Source organism: Nannobrachium achirus (genome assembly GCF_963921795.1).
Source record: "Nannobrachium achirus genome assembly, chromosome: 13".
NCBI classification, from domain to species: domain Eukaryota; kingdom Metazoa; phylum Chordata; class Actinopteri; order Myctophiformes; family Myctophidae; genus Nannobrachium; species Nannobrachium achirus.
In genome coordinates, this window is record NC_137833.1 from 47820542 (window position 1) to 47841778 (window position 21237).

At 42.9% G+C, this 21237-nt stretch overlaps 1 protein-coding gene across 1 annotated transcript in view; it reads left to right on the plus strand.

The window, feature by feature from the left end:
• Positions 1 to 16545, plus strand: part of hpse2 (heparanase 2) — a gene marked incomplete at both ends in the record, with an annotated part of 187045 nt that extends 170500 nt beyond the window's left edge. The window contains 3 exons of the mRNA XM_080740808.1: positions 1682 to 1827; positions 10208 to 10354; positions 16383 to 16545. Coding sequence (XP_080596934.1) covers positions 1682 to 1827; positions 10208 to 10354; positions 16383 to 16545 — 456 coding nt within the window. The remainder of the gene's footprint in view (positions 1 to 1681; positions 1828 to 10207; positions 10355 to 16382) is intronic.
• Between the last annotated feature and the right edge of the window lie 4692 nt (positions 16546 to 21237).

Genomic DNA, 21237 nt, shown 5'->3' on the forward strand with positions numbered 1-21237 from the left:
CTCCCTGGCTCGCTCCGGGAGTTCCGCAACATTTCTGTACTTACTTGGTGGTTCTCCAATAGTGCCACAAGAGCATCCACCGAAGTGGGACTCACTTGTGCGGCATACTTGCGTGCATCTGGCGGCAATGCTCGGATGCAGCGGTCGATTACTATTCGGTCGATACAGGGCGGATCTCCCGGCGATGCCAGCCAGCTGTGGGCCATCCGTAGGAGTGCGGCAACCTGTTGTCTTGGGGGCAGAGAGGTGTGGAAGCTCCAATTATGGTAGCGTTGAGCCCGAGCTGGTAAACTGTACCCCAGGCTCGCCAATATGGCTTCGCGGAGGCGGCGAAAGTCACGGGCCTCGGCCAGCGGGAGGTCGCGGCAGACGCGCTGGGCCTCGCCAGTGAGGAACGGGGCAATAATGTTCCCCCACTCAACCACCGGCCACCTTTCTCGGGCTGCCGTACGCTCAAAAAGTTCCAGGTAGGATTCAATGTCATCTTCATTGGTTAGCTTGGTAAGCACCGCACTGGGAGGTCGGCTCTCGTTATTCTCTCTCTCCACTTTTTTAATCAATTCTTTTACTGCGCTCTGCAATTCATTTTGGCTACGCAATAGCGCAGTCAGCGCCTGGTCCATATTGTATTATTGGAGGGGATCTGTGAATACGGTTACCCGCGTTCTCCACCACTTGTGGTGTACAGTTCCCAACCAACACACAACACAGTTTAGAGTAAAGCCAAAACGGCGCGTTTATTCACAAAAGGCTGGAACCAGGCAGTGGTAAAGGTAAGCAGTTTGGCCTTGTTTTTCAATAGTCATTCAAATCATAAACATTGTGGCTGAGAGAGAATAACATGTCAAAACTATAGGGCTGTTCTTTCAGCGCTGGGGGGGCTTCTTCCTGGTCCGAGCCAGGTAAGGTAAGTGGGGGCCTGGGGCTTTAGTTTAGGCCGGGGGGGGCTCAACGGGGGGTCCTTGGCCGCTTCCCGAGTGCTTCCTTTCCTGTCCACTGTCCACTGTGGGGACAGGAGTTAGTGCCGCATCATTGCCTATGGGGAAGGACAAGGCAATGTCAATGTCAATGTCAATGCACAGAAATGCTGAGAGGAGTTTAAGTGGTGAGCTCGCCTTACCGCCAGTGTAGCACGTCTTTACTTTAGGAGAACCAGGGAGAGAGTGGGGTGAGCGAGCAGTCCTTTTAGGAGCGGCCTCCCAGCACAGGTGTAGATACTTCAGGCTGATTAAGAAGGAACGTAGGGAGGTACCTGCCCTCGATGACACTTCCCAGCGGGAGGTGTGGTCCTCTTGGGCTCGCTCTCCCCTCTTGCCACTCTCTCTCCCTGGTGACGTGCCTACCTGGCGGTTGCCCACTGAGCGAGACACCACAATATAAATAAGTAAACACAGTGATTATCTACCAAATACATGGACATTGTATATAAACAAACCTGCACCTTGACATGAACCCAGAAATTACACACATTTATCGATAAACCAGTGTAGCTATTTGCACAAGTAGGTAGTATCGATACAATCGATTCTTTGCACTGCCGATACGATACAAAATAAAACGATTAGATTTTAGCTGTTTTCATTTCGATAAACTAAACTAAAATGTTTTAAGTTAAAAACGATATTTCGATACAGTTACTATATATCGTTACACCCCTAGTTTGTCTGTCTTGATGTTCCAGGACTACTGGCTCTCGCTGGTCTTCAAGCGCCTGGTGGGTCCCAGGGTGTTGGCGGTGCGGGTGGCGGGACTGCAGAGGAAGCCGCGGCCGGGTAGGGTCATCCGAGACAAACTACGGATCTACGCCCACTGCACCAGCTTCTCCAAGTAAGCACGGCCCGGTCGAACGTCACAGACTACCTCTCTGGGCCCCAGAGCTAGACATGCACAGTGGTGGAAAAAGTACTCACATTTTGTACTTGCATAAAAGTTTCAATTCTGCAATTTAGAAAATTCCAGAATTCAAAATGTACTTTTTTTTTTTTTTTTCATATATTTTATCCCACGATTTTTGCAACCCCTTTTTCTCACCCGGTGACTACCTAACCTGTAGTCCTGGTTTCCGCTCTCCCCCTGCCGCGCCAGGGGACATTGGGGAGCACCCGGCTGGCTAGGGGTAGTATAGAAACCAGGACTACTGCATGTTTTTGTGTGAGGGTCTATGCCCAAGGAGACACGGGGAGAACATGCAAACTCACCACAGAGAGGCCCCATCGCCAACCCCACCTAGGGTGTGGGTGTTCAAAATGTACTTGACTAAAAGTACAAAAGTAGTGCCATCAAAATGTACTTAAAGTAGCAAAAGTTTAAGTACAAAATGTTTGAAAATAGCAGATCAACAAAAAAAAACAATTGCTTCTGTTTGGAGCCGTGGTCGGGTAGAGCGAATGGACAAGAAAAGAACACCTGGACCACTTTTTGGGGAGATAATAACAACTTCTAAAGGTAAGATTACCTTTATAGGCTGGGATTGTCATTTAATCCCTATTCTGGGCACCAAAGATTGCAGATCTACAAAATTGAAAAAGAACGCACCAAGTACAGTGCAAGTAATAAGTATAGAGGGTCTAAGTGGTTAAACTAAAGTGATATTGATCAATTCCAAATATTATCAAAGTATTCTGAGGCACCCCTGGGCATCACAGCACCTTAGGGCAGGGGTTCCCAAAGGTTTTTGTCTCAGGGCACCCCATAACTATTTTTTAATCCGAAGCACCCCTACATTATAATTTTCACTCCCAGCACCTTATATTTATAGCATATCGTCGATGTCGGGTGGAAACCTTGTATGTCCAAAACCGTTCGTTTTGTATTTATCATCTAAAAGATGTTCTAAATTAGTGAAAACAGCAGCTCTACAAGCACACAACGCCTCGCATCGCAAGGCGTTGTGTGCTTGTAGATCGTCTGTTTTCATTAGTTTTGTGCAACAGTCTTGTATGATGAAGCAGTGCTTTGCTTTACCAAAAGACGTACACATTTGAAACTTGGAGATACGAGGTTTCTGCCCGACAGTGACGATATTTTAGTGATTATGTTGCGAGGAAAACGCTGAGATAATAGCCATTTTGGTTAAAACTGACTGAAAATAACTTTGTACTTCAAGTTTAAAATTATACTAAACATTTTTTCAAGTGTCCAAAAGAATTCCAAATATTATCAAATTATCTCGCGGCACCCCTGGACTGCCGTCACAGCACCCCAGGGTGCCCCGTCACCCACTTTGAAAACCCCTGTCTTACCCCAGGGCTCCACTGGCGGCGTCGCATTGCTCTGCGTCTTCGCCGTCACTTTGACGTCCGACCGGCTCCACCGCAGCGCAGCGGCTGTGACTGTGAGGTACTCATTCTATGGCCAATATAGCCCATTTCCAAAACAACATGAAAATCACTTTCAAACAGGAATAAAACTATTTGTGACCTGAATGTGAACGTATAGAGCACACTACAGTATGTTCACAGCAGAGAGCAGCAATGCACCACTGACCACTTTGTTTTGTCATGATTATAGCCTGTTGTATTTATAGACCTACATAATTTACATAAAAAAATATGCTAGGATTTTTGGGACATCTAGTCACCCTTGTGAATGGATAGCCAACAGCAGAAACGCACGTATATAGCCTACATTTAAATATACAAAGCATTTATTCATATTTTATACATGACTGGACGTTGTGGACGCCGTCAAAAAATTGAACCGGGGCGATTTTCGAGTTTGGACGCCGTCACCGGAGCGTCCGACGTTGACGTCGCCGTCGGCAGTGGAGCACCCTTCATTGATTAAAACGGGAGCGTTCCCAGCGTTGACGTTGACGCGACGCTCGACGCGCCCGGTGGAGCCGGGGGGTTAGGGTGCCATAGCACCCACTTTGAGAATCCTTGATGCAGTGCTCTCTGAACTAAATCAAATCCCCTCGCTCACTCCTATGTACCCATAGTACACAAAATGTAACAATGAAGAAACCTTGAACCCTGAGCGGTACAAGGCCGTGCAATATGGCCCAGACGGCTTGACAGAACCCAGACCCACTGTGGCCTCTTTGTTTTTTCCGTTCCGTCTTCATTTTCTCGCTTTTTTTCTCTTTCTCCTGCTTGTCTTTTTCCAGTCACCTGAGGCTTCGGTGTATGTATGGTGTGTCAACAGTGTTGATTTTGTCGACTAAAACTCTGACGAAAATGTTTTGTTGACTGCGTTTTTTTTTTTTCACTGACGAAAATGAAATAAAAACCAAATGAAAACTAAGCTGTAATGACTAAAACTAAGACTAAATATATTGACAATTTCGTCAACAAAATAAAAACTAGACTAAAACGTTAGGGAGGGACTAGTGGAGAAGAGAGTCATTTTATGTTTGGTTGCTCTCAGGTGTTGCTTGCTGAAAATAGCCGATCTACAAGCTCGTTGTGAGCTTGTAGATCTGCTATTTTCAGCACACAACCAAGTGTAAAATCAGTCATTACAACACCATCAAGTCCCGCCAAAATACATTTTAGTTGACTAAATCAACTGTAGATTTAGTCGCCTAAAATCTTATGATATTTAGTCGACTAAAATTAGACTAAAACTAAAACTTTTCAGGTGACTAAATTGTGACTAAAACTAAATGACATTTTTTTCAAAGGGCTATGACTAAAACTAAATCAAAATTGGCTGTCAAAAACAACACTGTGTGTCAGAACAGAATCTCCCCCAGTCATCCCATTCATACTTTCCCATAAATAACCAGGGCTCATACAGACAGACACTCCCTCACTCACGGCCCCAGCGCCTATAAAAACTTAACAGGTATCACTTATCAGGTGTGTGGGGGCCGCCTCCCTCCCTCTCTTCGTCAAAGAGACGCTGAAAGGTCGCATCGGGACTTCCCCCCCCCCCCCCCCTTCCCCCATCTGGGATTGGCTGGAGGGGGTTATCTCGGCCGGGGGAGGGGGGCAGGGGGACAGGGGCATCAATTGGATATGGCAGGGGTATGCAGCTGCCATACCCTGGGTCCAGAGGGGAAAATAAAAGTTACTTTTAAATATAAATCCATGAATGTCTCTTTTTCTATCTGTGCTGGTTGTTATGTTGTTAAATTACAGTAAAATAACTACAAATGCAAAGTTTTACAAAAATGGTCACTTTAACAAGGTATTATAATTATATTCTCCACACTTGTATTCTCCCCATCTTGACAAAATGGTATATTCCCAGGTTCCGCAGGTCAGCCGCACAGGTGCAATGCATTATGGTTAATTGTGGCACGTTTACTAAAACATGCCATGTTTAGCTGCACTTGAACAACCGTTCCAGGCTGCCATATCCAGCCCAAGAGACCGTAGAAACGGAGGAAAAAATTAAATGTACTTCTTAAAATAAATGTATCATGCCTGTTGCTAAGGTATGGCAACATGACTGGTGTCTTCGCGCGTGCAAGACACCATTCTATGTTGCCATACCTTAGCTTTTTTTCTGAACTGACGCCCCTGAGGGGGGACAATAAGGCTGTTCTGTGCGGGGAACAGATGAAGGGTGCCACCGTGGTCTCTGTGTGTTCAAGGTTATCATTTAACCCAGGCTGTGGCGGGTTGTCAGCGCAGGGCTAGGCTTACGGCCGCGGTCCCAGACGACTGGGCTCGGTTACAGAGCCAAGGCATTTCTGGGGTGGAAACAGGGCTCAGATGGATAGAGAGGGGGGATCCCGCCGATGGGTGACAGTTACGTAAACCCGGAGCCCCCCTGGATTACACGCACACAAATCGTTGGAATAGTGCTAGACAAGACAAGCACTCCCTCATGCAGCCACCTGGGCCCGGCAGGGGTACGACCCCCCTCCCCCTCCTCCCTACATACCAATCAACCCCACACATGTGATAAGACGGGTGAAGCACTTAACCGATCAGTTCTGAGTCCCGAGCCATTATGGTTATCGTTAATTCTGCCACATACTGTACAGGATTTTATATGGCCCAAGCGGACCGCTGTGCCCTTTGAAGTTTGATCGTAATAGATAGCGGGCGCTATGAATGATGCTCAGCCACTGAGTAGATCCTAGGGGTGTAACGATATAGTAACTGAATCGAAAAATCTTTTTTAATTAATCTACTATATCGATATGCAAAAGCAAATATCGTACCGTTTAGCTCTCGTATCGTATCGTTTTACACTGCAAATAATCGGTATTGAATCATTTGCAATGCAAATAATCGATTGCATGGAAACTAAGTATTTGTGCCTTGTATTTAGCAAGAAAAAGAGGGGTCTGATTACTTTTCCATTCCATATTGCTACTCTTGGTATATCGATACATTTGTGTAATCTCTGTGTTCATGTCAAGGTGTGGGTTTGTCGATATGTGATAAAATATAATGTCCATGTATTTGCTGGACTAGAGAATCACAGTGATTAGTTATTTATATCCATAATAAAAAACTGCACTATTGACACATTTCACACAGATTTAATTTCTTTGCAAAATAGTTACTATATCGATTTTAAATCAGTGAATTGAATCGTATCGTATCGCCATGAATGAACCAATATCGTCCATGTCTTCTATCGACAACCATGTATCGTGATGCGTATCGTATCGATGTTCAAATGTATCGTTACACCCTATAGTAGCTCCAAAGCTCTTTTGCAAACAAGGGGATATTTGAACTACCCTGTGGCCGTGTGCTCCCTGTTCAGTGGTTCTTGCGTGGTATTCTCCTTCTTACTTTTTTCACTCTCCGCCGATGTCCTGACATCAAACAAGCAATTGTGACATGTTTATGTTCTTGGCTTGAAAGCCCCCAGAACCTCATCCTCCGAGACAGCGGGGCCTAAGAGGTCCTTAACTCCCTCCCCATCTAACCATCTGATACGTCTTTCCCTGGGACGCGGTCCCGTCATCAGGGGCGTCACAAGGCGGGGGGGGGGGGGGGGGGGGGGGGGGGCCTGAGTTACTAGGGCCCAAGGTGGAGGGGCCTTAATTATTTTATACTTTAGCTATTGAAAAATAGCAGATATACAAGCTCACAGCGCGGCACTTAGATCTGCTATATGTTGAGATGGGGTTGAAATACATATCATTTTGGGGGTCCTTCACATGAAAAGGTTCTAGCACCACTGACAAACATAGGTTTAAAAAAAATTGAAATATTCAAAGACTTGCACAAATGTTCACGATTTTTCACAGATGGCAGATCTACAAGCTCGCAGCGCGGCACTCATTGCCGCACTGTGAGCTTGTATATCTGCTATTTTTCAACAGTTAAAGCACAAAATGTGAGTGAATCCTTGTACCCAGGGCCCAGAATTTGGTGCAACACCCCTGCCCGTCCTTCTCCCGAGCGGAGCTTAGCAGAGCCGTACACCACGCTTTTCATCAACAGCACGCATTCTTCCTTTTCGCTCGGTCTCGCAGGTTTAATCAAATACATGGGCCTCATCCTGCACCAAAGAGCAGTGGTGTAAAGTAACTAAGTACATTTACTCAAGTACTGTACTTAAGTTTGGGGTATTTGTACTTTACTCGAGTATTTCCAATTTCCAATACTTTTACTTCTACTCCACTACATCTCATAGGCACATTTTGTACTTTTACTCCACTACAATTATTTGACAACTTTAGCTACCTAGTTACTTTGAAGATTTTGATTGTTATTGCTAAACATACATTAACCACTTCACCCCGATATATCTTTTGGCCATTTGAAAATAGCAAATCTACAAGCTCACAATGCGTCGCAATGTGACGCATTGTGAGCTTGTAGATCTGCTATGTTCAAAGATGCTTTTTACATTTGATACATTTGAAAACTTGTGAAATGGGATATTTTTATTTTGTCTACTTTTGCTTCTAAGGGTGCACACACACACACCAAAATAACGAATCTGCATTCCGCCAATGCATTTCAATGGTAAGGGGCGGTTTCATGTCAGTAGAGGATTTCTGCACGCCGCGCCAACCTTGCGTTAATGCTGGAGCAGATAAATTCTCCGGTTTACCCCCTCTGTCCAATAGGGGGAGTGAAAGGCGGAATGGGGAGGGTTCTGGAAGTGAGTGACAGGCACGGCACTGGCTTTGGGACAGAATGCGCTCTCTGTGTTTTTAGTCAGCCGCGCACAAAAAAGAGTTTATCCACTGGAGACCATACTTTGGTGTGGGTGCAGCCTTAGGGTGCCCTCACACCAAAGTACCTATGAGAGTGGAATCCGCATTCCGCCAATGCAATTCAATGATAAGGGAGCGTTTTTTGCAGAAATCCTCTGCTGGCATGAAACCGCTTCACTCTCATTGAAATGCATTGGCGGGGGGGGCGCCCGTTGGCCTGGTGGTCAAGGCGCATACCACATACTAGGCTATGATGCTGCTGGCGTCACCGGTTCGATTCCCGATCCGGACCACCTTTGCCACATGTCATTCCCCGTCTCTCTCCCCATTTCCTGTCAGTCTACTATCCTATCAAATAAAGGTATAAAAAGCCCAAAAATAAATCTTAAAAAAAAAAAAAAAAAAATGCATTGGCGGAACGCGGATTCCACTCTCATAGGTATTTTGGTGTGAGGGCACCCTAACAGAGTATTTCTACATTACTGTATTGGTACTTTTACTCAAGTAAAAAAAAATTAGTACTTTTTCCACCACTGCCAAAGAGCTGGGAGATTGATATGGAACAGAAAACCTATGGCCTTTAGAAGTGAGAATCTGGAGAAGAGACGTGTAGCAGATAGGCTGGCTCAAAGCTCTGCCCAGTCCCAGACCTTCAGAAACATGTGCTGCTGTTCCCTGATGCAGCTGTGATGTGTTTGTCCTCATGGCTTGACTCCTTATTAGATTCCAGCGTGTTTGCCTTGTCCGCCGCGCTTAGTTATTTACCTTTCGCTAATATTCCCATCAACTTGAGCCTTTTCCTTTTCGGTAGCAGGTTCTCCAAATAGGGTCATCTGTGTAACTCAAGAGGCCGCGTCGATTATTTTAACACTGTGGTTCTCAAAGTGGGGTCCGGGGGTCCTTCAAGGGAATTCCCAGCTAAATAAGTAAGAGTTTGACAACTTGCCACACACTGACACTTGCAAGTTAAAGAGAGTAATTTGATAAATAAAGAGCAACGTTTCGGTTGTGAGACCTACTTCATAAATATACATATATAATATATAAAATTATATAAAGTTACATTTTATATTTTCTAAACATTTTGAAAAATCTTTTTAGAAATCAAGATTAGAATCTATAATCTATAATAATGTATCTAGTTATTTATTTTAAAGAATTGTGGAAAATCTTGAATAACTAGATATGGGGGGTCCTTAACATTAAAATATTTGAGAACCCCTCCTTCTGCTCATCTGACCTTTGACTACAGCCAGGTTTCAGTTGGTAAAAGAGAAGCACATTTTGTCCATTCATCTGGTCTTTGCGGGGATGATAATGGCTTTGGAATAATCCAGTGAAATATGGTTTAATTTAGTGCCGACTAAATATAGAGGACAACTCGCCGCTTAATGGAGTGCCTGGCAGAACGTGAGCGTGTTTTATTTTAATGTATTGTTTTTTTATGTAAGCCTTTTGATCCAGATTAGATCAAAGAGTTGCGGTTTGATTCTATCACTGTGATATGTAATGACAATATCAAAGAGTCTTCTTTTCTTTGTAGTCAGCTTTAATTATGGAGAATTTTATTCCACATGGCACTGCAATATATAACGAGGTCTCCCTTTACCCATCTAGAGCAGGATAAAGGGGCGAGAGAGGATTTCCGGGTGTTTGTAGTCTTCCTCTCTGTTTCCACAGTATACGGGGGGACTTAAAAAGAAGTTTAAACTACATTATACTGTACAACAGGTAGAAATCTGAGTGGTTGAAATGGCTACCCGTGATGAATGAGCATTGTGGAACAGGTCTCATCAAACAAAGAAATCAGCTGTGCCCATCGCAAAATAGCTGCCGGCTCGCTATTTTACGTTGACGATGCCTTGTAAGCGGCTACGCTAGCAGTTTGCATGTGAAGTTCAGGGACATAGTAGCGAAATATGGCATTACATTTTCTTTTTTTTTGAATGAAGTTGATGTGTTTTTTTAGGGTACCTGTTGTAAAATCGCAATATTACACTTGAGGCTTGATTATCATTATCATGATTATCGGCACTTCAGCCCTGCATACGGAACTCGCAGCAAGGCTGGTGTGCCGATAATCATGATAAAGCTCTCGTCTAATATTGCTTAATTTTGCGTTTGCAGCCATAACTACGTGAGAGGTTCCATAACCATTTACATCATCAACCTGCATCGGTCACGGAAGAAAATCAAGCTGGCGGGAACCTTGCGGAACAAGACCGTCCACCAGTACCTGCTGCAGCCCTACGGTGCTGACGGACTCCATGCTAAGTTAGTGTCTCTCTCTCTCTCTCTCTCTCTCTCTCTCTCTCTCTCTCTCTCTCTCTCTCTCATATCATTGATCTCAAACTCTCTCCTAGTAAGGGGAACATAAGAAAATCTGCAAAGTAAATCGTTACCAAGACATTTCTTCACCAATGTGTTTCTAAAGGTGTGTAATAATATGTACTAAAAGGTTGAAATTCAACTCCCGGGGGAGTAAATTAATCTGTTTTTTATGAGGTTTCCCCCGGGAGTTGAATTTCAACCTTTTAGTACATATGATTACACACCTTTAGAAACACATCGGTGAAGACATTTCTTGCTAATGATTTACTTCGCAGATTGGTCAAATATCGTATAAAATCCACTTACTATCCCTCTGTAATTCTTTATCAATCTGTCTCTCTGTGTCTGTCTGTCTGCCACACTCTCTCTCTCTCTCCCTATCCCTCTCTCTCTCTCTCTCCCTATCCCTCTCTCTCTCTCTCTCTCTCTCTCTCTCTCTCTCTCTCTCTCTCTCTCTCTCTCTCTCTCTCTCTCTCACACTCACACACACGCACACACATGCACACCGCACACACAAAGCTGTTTTCTCACCAAACATTAATGGGGCTTGCTAATAGAGTATCCCATTCCAAAACAAGAAGAGCGTGTTGGTGAAAGACCCAGGTTACCATAACACTGCCTCGCCACTGATCCAGTGCTGTTTAACGCTCAGTGGAAAAAGGGACTAAAAGGATTTTCCCTCGTAAGACTTTTGATTTCTCTGCTGGAATGGAAAACCTCAGCTGAGGCTTTGGACTCCGAGATCCACATGATTCAATTTCTACAAAACATGGCAATATGTCCAAACAGATTAGTTAGAGTGGGCATTGCGTTACACGCACGCACGCACGCACACACACGCGCACACATACTGTACATAAAAACACACACACACACACACACACACACACACACACACACACACACACACACACACACACACTGTACACATACTCTTTGTATACAGAACACACACGCACACAACACACACAGTACATATACTCTATGTATACAGAACACACAAACACACACATAGTACGTACTGTATATAAATGTAGATAGACAGACAGACAGACAGACAGACAGACAGACAGACAGACAGACAGATAGACGGATAGATGGATATACAGTACACAGACACGCACGCACGCACGCACACACACACACACACGGTATATGCTTAGTGAACGCTGACACTCATTCTCACCTCTAGAGTTTACTATTATAGGCTCTTAAATAATCACTTCATAATATGTTGTCCTGGCTTTACTGAGTTATGATAAGAAACATCCATTATGACCACAGCATTACCGGGTTACCAGAGATTAGCCTTCCATGTTTGGACAGCTCTGGACACAGATGTTTGTTTAAAAACGCCTCACTCCTTCATTTCACGCCATTTAGCCTCCCCATTCCCACACCATTTTTGGGCCGTATTTTTACAATTTACACCTCGTGAAACAAAGCAAATAATATGAAGGCCTATTACTTTACATTGTTTGTTGTCCCCGGTAATAAAAGTCTCCCCCAAATATCTATTTCTTCCCCCATAGCCCCTCCTAACCCCCCGACCTGTTTTTCTTATTCCAAACTTTATCTGAAATCCTGAAATAATAGCCTAATGACCTAGGATTTAGAGTGTGTGTGTGTGTGTGTGTGTGTGTGTGTGTGTGTGTGTGTGTGTGTGTGTGTGTGTGTGTGTGTGTGTGTGTGTGTGTGTGTGTGTGTGTGTGTGTGTGTGTGTGTGTGTGTGTGTGTGTGTGTTTGCGCGAGTGGGTGTTTGCGCGAGTGTGTGTTTGCGCGAGTGCGCGTGAGTTTGTCTAGCTATACTTATGGGGACTAAACGCATGTTCACACAGTCACCTGCAGGGGACCTCTGACAGTGTGGGGACAAAATTGTAGGTCCCCACAAGGGTTAGGGTTAGGGGTTAGGTTTAGGGATAGAGGTTAGGGTAAGGCCACAGGACTTGCATAAAAATGAATGGAAGTCTATGTAATGTCCCCACAAGTGATGCAAATATATAGTGTAGGCTATGCGTGTGTGTGAGCGAGCTACATGACACCTACTGGAGCGCCTTAATTGAGACGCTGGGCTGTTCCTCCACTAACAGCATAATGACAGAGGACGTTTGTGGTGTTAGAACAGGATTATGTGGTAATTAACAGGAGTGTTAATTAATAGGAGTGTAAGCAAAGAAGCGAAAATGAAGGCCCCGTCTCTGGCCCTACGTGCTTTCCCTTACCACAGGCAGAGCTGGGGAGACTTTTATTAACATTTTAGCAACACCAGATGTCTATAAATAATGTGTAAAGCGAGCACTGGGACCAGAACCCTGGCAAAATGCACAGAGGAGGTGTGTTGTTGGAACACGCGGAATATTTCCATGTTCCAAGCATTATTCTACTTAAAGCTGCGATCCAAAACACACTTGTAAAAGAAAAACGAATTTTGAGGTATTTTCACTTTTACTGGAGTATTTCCAATTTCCAATACTTTTACTTCTACTCCACTACTGTGCATCTCAGAGGCAAATATTGTACTTTTACTCTGCTACAATTATTTGAAAAGTTTAGTTACTAGTTACAATGTAGATTTAGATTTTTATTACTAAACATACATCAACTATATACATTTCGGCCATTTGAAAATAGCCGATCTACAACCTTGTAGATCTGCTATTTTCAAAAGGATAAGTGCTTTCTACTTTTGGTACTTTTGAACATTTTGATGCCAATACTTTTATACTTTTAATCAAGTACATTTTGAATTCCGGGTTTTTACTTTGAACATAATATTTCTATATTGCAGTGATACTTTCGCTTAAGTAAAAAATGTGAGCACTTTTCCCACCACGACAGCAATCTTCCAGTATTAGACATGCTGGTTGACAAGTAGTACTGAATGAAGCTCATACTGTACGTACCGGTACAATACACTATGCAGCAGTTTTGGCCTCCCACGTGGTTTCATATACGGGACCCGGGTATGACATTGATTGTAGCTTTAAAGTAAAACATTGCACTAAGCGTATGAACTTTGTAATATCACTTATAAACTCATCTTTTTACATTTGATATTATTATGTCATTTTATCACACAAAGATGTGACAATATTATAAATTTAAATTGACATGGACTACGTTATTTTGCAGTAGAGCATACAACATGTATTTATTGTGTCACATTTATATTTCTTCTTAAATTCTGTGACATATAGAATAACACATTACAAAAAAAGAATGTACTTCTTAACTTACCAGTGTGGGTTTAGTCATGCTGTCGGATAGGGCCGTCCTCGACTAAAGAATGCCTTTGTCTTAAAATTGGAATTCATCTTTATTATTACTTTTAAACAACAAATGTGTGGAGACCCGCCTTTTCAGGTCGGTGAGGTTGAGAGCTGAACATCGTAACATGTTTCTGGCTGCCGACTATTGAAAGTTACAGACTGGCATTATTAAAACCCATTCAGGCCGGGAACACATTTTGCTGTTTGGGAGGGGCTTACTGTACATGTACAGTATGTAGCAAATATTTGTTTTTGTAGGCTAATTTCTGATTTAGCCCTAACTATAGGTTAGGCCTAAATGGGTTAAAGGATTATATTGTCTCTGTCGGGTCGAAACCTCAGATGCCAAAACGATTACTTTTCAGGAATCAATAACAAAACAATAGCAAAAGTACCAGATCATCAAGTTCAAAGCGCGTCGCTTCAAGCTTGCAGATTTGCTACTTTTGATGCTTTGTGTGATCAAGTAGGCTGTTCATTTACGAAAAAACTAAGTTTCTGCCCAACAGCAACGATTTCTAGAGTTTACAAGAGACAACGTTCCTTGGCTTGTTGGTGGTGTGTGGATCACCAGATCTCACTTTCTCAGTGGATCTGTTTGGTCGATCTGTTTAAATCCCATATGGTTTAGTGGATCCCTCAGGGGGTTTCTGTTTTCTGTTATTGTGGGGAAAGCTTTTGTTGAAAATAGCAGATCGACCCGCTGTGAGCTTGTCGATCTGCTATTTTCAGCTAAATCTTTCCCCACAATACGGACGCTGCGGTTCGCGTGGTTAAACCTAGGTCAGTAAAGTAGCCTGACATTGCACGTTCGAATCCCGTTCCCGACGATCTTCTCTGCGTGTCTCCCCCCAGCTCTCTCTCCCTGTTTCCTGGCCATCTCCACTGTTCACTTTCAATTAAATGCTGAAAAGCTCCAAAAATGTCTTTAAAAAAGAAAAGAAATGGAAGCTGAAGTTCAAGATGAAGACTAAAAGAGAGAGAGATAACGGCTCAGCAAACAGGCCAGAAGTGGACAGAGCATGCATGCAGCCATGGAGGGAGTGGAGTGTTTAGTTCCTATGAAGTAGGCTTAAATCTAAGTATACTTAATCATACATCATACATCATACTTGTCTTAAATAACTGATTAGCCTATAAATTAGGCTTTGGTCTGCAAATCAGTATGTAGACTTTGTCTGTATCAAAAAATAAATTATGTTATTCATATACAGTACGCAATTTTCTTTCCACTCTAGTAATGACCCAATCATATAATAATGTTTTTGTTAGTTGGATTGCTTTTATTTATGTATTTTTGGGGTGTGTGTGACAAGTTAAAGGTCTAACCCTAACCCTAAAGTATGGAGAAACATGACTTATGAAGCTCTCTGTGTGTGTGCGTGCATGCATGCGTACGCGTGCATCTGTGATGACTGTTGAGACAGCATTTTCATCCAAATGCTGAATCATGCTGCACTGAATGAGCTGCAATTTTTGCAATTGCAACTTTGTAGCTATAGCGCCCCCAAGTGTACAACTGACTGCAAAGTTGCAGAAAGAAAAGTCATGTTATGGGTATACAAGAAATCTGACCTCTGTTTCTCTCTCAAAACATTCCTCCAAAACAAAACTGTTTTGGTAACCCAGAGACGGTTAATTTTGTCACATTTGGTTACAATTAAACACATTTACAATTTCACCCTGTATTCTATAAAATATGCCAGAATGCTATACTTCATCAAAATTTGTGTCAGATCCTGTGTCTAGGCGAGGACACAATCTAAATGTCTAAGAGAGACAAAATACAACCACCCCAATTGTATAAGTTACATAACATACTCTATGTGGATGTGTGTGGACCACTAGCTATTCAAACACCTTTTATTGTTTATGACAAGAAAGCCAAATTAGAAAATAAGTGATATTCCCATCATTATTTGAATATCCAGATACAATGATCTGTTGTAGTATGCGCCTTTAATCTCAATCTGCAAAGCAACCTGTGGTGGCAGAAATGTATAGATTGCCAAATATATGTATTTATTGTTTGTCTTCCATTCAATCTTATTGAATGGTTGGTCAGCTAGCTTTCACATTACTGTACATGTGCTAATTCAACTCAACTACAGTTGTCAATCTAAGAGCTCCCCCACGCTTACTCTATCACTCTGTCAGCGAATCTGCACTTCTGTATCTATTTGTATGTTGGCCTTGTCTTTAGTTGTACATAGTGTCTTATAAGACCATTTAGGAGAGCATCTCTGTTAGAATGGACTATAAGAACTGTCTGAGAATAGGGCTGGAGAGGCTTGTGTCCCGAGGGGGCTGCCAGGGGAGGCCAGGAGGCCTGGCTCTACTGATCTGTAATGCTGTTACTCTGCTCGACTCTTTGACCTTTAAATACAACTTTGTCAGTCCTTCATCCTTGTGGAACATCATTTATTTCCATAAAAAACCGAAGGTGTCAAACAATATAGTGGAGTAGAAGTATATAAGAAACACTCACGTGTAGTACACTACAAGAACTTCAAATGTGTACTTAGTTACTGTCAATATACTCAGTTACTTTCCACCACTGTCAGCACGTACAGAAATCCACCTCACTCAGTTGTCTGCACTCTGACTCTGACCTGGAACATGCATGAAACCGCTCCTCTCTCCTCCCCTCTTCATGCAGTAGATGATGTGTTTTATTCATTGATGATTCTTTTCCCTGGCAGGCACATCCAGCTGAACGGAGAGAAGCTGCTCATGGTGGACAGCGAGACGTTCCCAGAGCTCAAGCCCAGGACACTGAGGGCTGGACGGACAATAGCCATGCCCCCCATGACCATAGGCTTCTACGTCATCAAGAACATCAACGCATATGCTTGCAGAAGATAATATTCGACCCCTCGAGCCTGATTTGTGCTCGCGTCGTGCGGCGGTGTCGCGTGCCGGAAAATAGCTTGACTTAGGAGCTCACAACGCGGCGCAGATCGGAACACGTCAAGTCAACTCAATATTATTATTGTAGGCTCGCCTGAAAGGCGAGAACACTATGTTATCTTCATTATTTATAGAGTTCCGCCGCGTGAGTTCTGTCGCAGACGGTACAAAGGCAGGGCCCTTAGCCAATGAGGTGCAGTTGAGGTGTGGAAAATCTGGGAGTGGTGTTAGCTGGAGTATCGGTTGAGCTTCACATGACAGTTAGCATGTTGGAGAATATAGTCACGAGCGAGCCCACATTGTTTCGTAAGAACAGTATTTCTAGTTTATAAAGCACCCTTTAATAACGACCAAAGAGCTGTGCAACATAATAAAACGGACTAAAAAACATAACAGACGGTAACCAACATTAAAACAACCGACTAAAACGTTTGATGACGCTAATATGCAATGGCAGAAGGAAGGGTAGATGGAAAGCAAAGTTGCGTGGACGAGATGGAAACTGTACTGTCCAGACTGGCTCAAAGGCTAGGGAGAAGAAGAGGTGTGTTTTTAATCTAGACTGAAATGTGTTGAGGGAAGAGACGGACTGTTCCATATCGTCGTTGTCGGGTGTCCAAAACCGTTCGTTTTGTATTTATCATTTTAAAAATGAGTTAAACTAGTGAAAACATCCGATCTACAAGCACACAACGCCTCACACCGCGAGGCGTTGTGTGCTTGTAGATCTGCTGTTTTCACTACTTTTGTGTGACGGCGTTGTATGATGAAGCAGGGCTTTGCTTTGGGAAAACATTTACAAATTTGAAACCTGGAGATACAAGGTTTCCGCCCGACACTGACGATATAGTTTTGGGACAGCCACAGTGAATGCTCCATCACCCTTTGGTTTCAGGCGGGTCCGTTGTAGTCAGGGACCCACAAGCCCAAAAGCTAAAGGAATAGGGGTTGAACGTGTGATGTCATGCCGTACTTTTTATTTCTGTTTTATCTAGTATTAGTTTGGTCATTAAGGTCCACAGATTGAGAGTCCTGCTCTGCCGGAAACATTGCGAAGTATATTCACTGTCCCATCAACTTCACTATAGAGGAAAAGAAAAATATTAAAAAAAGAAGAAAAAAATAAATCTGCTTTAAGTAGCATGTGAGGGGGCTAAATTTCAGCCCCACACAACTGTGAAAAGTGATGAGTCATCACTTTTTTTGATGACTCATCACTTTTCACAGTTCTGTGGGGCCAGACATTAGCCCAAGAAATGTTTTTCATGCAAAACAAACGCTCGCAATGGATTCAGAATCATAAAGAACCCCTAGTTTGACCCCTCACATGCTACTTGAAGCAACGTTTTTCTGTTCCTGTATAGTGAAGTCGATGGGACAGTGAATATACAAATGGCCATAACCTTTTTTCGCGATGTTTCTGGCAGAGCAGGCCTCTCATTCTGTGGACCTTAACTCACTGAATGCCACCCTTGATTAAAAATCTACAAAACTGGTGCCAGCCATTTTGTTTAATTTTACCTTTTTATGGGGGCCAAAATCATATTTTGTACTTAAATTACATATATAAATATATGCTTCTATCGAAAGCCACACTACCCCTCTTACAAAGGAAAACATGTATATTTATATATATATATATATCCTATCATTAGATTTGGGCTTCAATAGAACATGTGTAAGATGACCCAGATCACATTGATATATACTGTTATTATGACGGCTGTATGTGTTCTAGAGTGCTATGGCCTTTGAAAACCACCAGGTGGTGATCTCCTACTATCTGATCAACTAACAGAAGAAGAAGGAGACACATCCATTTTGTTTTGGTTCGGGCCTAGTTGTTTACATCAGTGCCAGGCCTTTTAGCTATCATGCTATAACACTTCAGAGCCCTGGCGATCGCGATCAAGGATAGCAATCGCCAAATGGATGGCACCGCTGGAATCGCGATTCATGTGGATTTTTCTGAGTTTTTGGAGTACTTATAGTTCGTCAGGGAAGCACGGAAAGTGTATAAACGAACGTTTTAAGATAACATTTAAACGGCCGGAACCAATGTTCGGTTATACCGGTTTCCCGTCGGACTGTGTTACACTGGTGCTACAGTCAAAGCGGCCGTATCGCTCCGGTCACGGAGGCTGATGGCTAAATTCTAGAGCGATTTTTTTGAAATTACAATTATGAAAAAATGATAAAACTTTTGATTAATTAAAAAGACGTAAAAGACGTTTATGGCACTAAGGATCAAAGACGTAAAAGACGTTTATGGCGTTCAGTGAGTTTTTTAATGACCAAACTAATAGATAAAACAGAAAATGTACGTCATGACATCACAGGTCATCTCACATTCTAGGTGACTGGGTCCCGTGAGCTTATTATCTCTGTGAGCGGTCGACTATTTTGGGCATGTGACGGCAAGGTACGACGAGGTATAAATCAGGCTTCAACCCCATGGAGCTGCAAAGGCTTTGACTCTAGAAGCTTTATAACCCCCTCCACCAAATAACAGTGCCCATTGGCCCCACCCACACAACTGTCTTGTCCAAAAGCAGAGACGATTAGAGATCCATTCCATACATCCATTCACCTGCCTTCACCAGTCCTGCATAAGGGAGACTTATATCCTTCGTTCACAAGAAGGGTTGCACTGACTGAACACCTTTCCGGCAGTTTTCCTTCACTATTCCTCACATGCATCGAGACTCACGTGGACAGTAATACGTCTTTTGCATTGTTTTGTACCTCTGGTTGAAGTGTTTTGAGTTGTGTTGCGTGGCTGAGGGTGTGTGTGTGTGTGTGTGTGTGATATATATATTTAAGTGTTGTCAACATAAGCCCCGGGGACCCCCAGGGGTCCTTGAGGGGGTTCCAAGCAAAAGGAGAGCGGTTGTATTCCCTATTATTACAACTAGATACGATTTTAGAGCTGTTTGCTGAACAGTTGTGTGCTCGAAAAAGGTTGAAAATCACTGATTACAGTATATTGCAAGTCTGCCGAGAACATTCCTTATGTGAAATCCTTTTCCTAATAATTTTACTTAATGACAATAAAAAAAATATATATGGAAGAGCAAGATAAAATGTAAAACACCAAAACAGCACCGCTCAAGAACAATTACCGTAAGTCAGTTTGACACCTGTGTTGTTTGACTTCTTGAACCTGCCCTCAAAGAGAGAATGCCCTGCCATGTGTACAGTGATGCTTGGACACTAATAGAACTGTGTGTGTGTGTGTGTGTGTGTGTGTGTGTGTGTGTGCGTGTGTGTGTGTGTGTGTTTGTTTGTGCGTGCGTGCGTTTGCGCATGAGTTGGCGTGAGCATGTGTCCCGACAATGCCTCTGATGTGTCCGCTATCTGTCTGTCTGTCTTCTCTGGCTCCTTGACACAGCCCAGTTCTCACCACAGGTCCACTAGCTACAGGATTCAGGGTTAATAAGACTAGTCTACTGTCGAATGTTTCTATGTTCAAGTGTAAAACCGTTGCCTTTTTTACTTTTTGGTACGCTGTGAAATCCTGAGCGTCGATTGAATGAACACTCGCGATTTCACTGTGTTTATGGTGTCGTTGACGTGCAGAGTTGGAGGCTGTTACATGTGACGTGTCACAGTCACATGCCAAAATCCTAGGTGTTTTTATGACCCCGCCGAGTCTTATCTGTCCCGTTATGATCCCCTGTGTACACTGTGAAATCCTGCGTGTTCATTTACTGTAACTCTGAGAGGGTACAAATGGGTTCCATTTTCACAGGTAAACACCAGTAATGGTCCACTTGTACACACGTTACAATTAACACGCAGGAGTTTACTGTGTAACCACTCTATCATGCTGCTAGCTTTGTTTTGTTTTTTATTTTACTTTTTTATACACACACATTATATATATTTTACATAATTTGTACAGATTGACCTTAGCTATGAGACTATGCAATGTACATAAACGGCTTGGTGTTTATTTACACACATCTAATTTATATGAAATTATACTTTTTTTGTGATAATGATCTTCTAATGTAGATGACTCGACCATTTTGGTGTTAATACTGAAGCCCCAGCTCAAAACCATAAGGAAAGTGTCATCCTTATTCAATATGATGCAACTTCTCATTCTCGCTTATAGTGCTGTAGGTGATATTTTTGGGGGTAAAAGAACAGAGATCATTTACAGTATCAGCTTGTGTTCCAGTTCCAATTTTTGTCTGTCCGTTTATTTCTTTCATCACATCCATTTTCACTTGCTTATACTGCATCCTGTTTCAGTTCTCTCTCCTGATTGGATGAAATTGGTATCCCGACCTGAAGATGTTTTTTGAAGCGGTGAAAGCCGCTTCCAAGGAGTGGCTTTGTCTTTCCCGTACAGTCTGTCCCATAAGCTTCCAAGGAGTCCCGTGTCCGTGTCCTGTCCCGTGTCCGTGTCCTGTCCCGTGCGTCCAGAATTGAGGATTGGTCAAGCTTCACATGACAATTTGGCCCTCCAGACAAAATCATTCATTCATTCAGAATTCATGAAAATATAGAACTAAAGCACATAGAAAGTATAGATCTAGAACACAGAATGTATAGATCTAGAACACAGATTTCACAGCTCTAGAACACATAGAATAAAAATTCACCGTTTCACCTCGAACCGAGTTTTTTTTTTTTTTC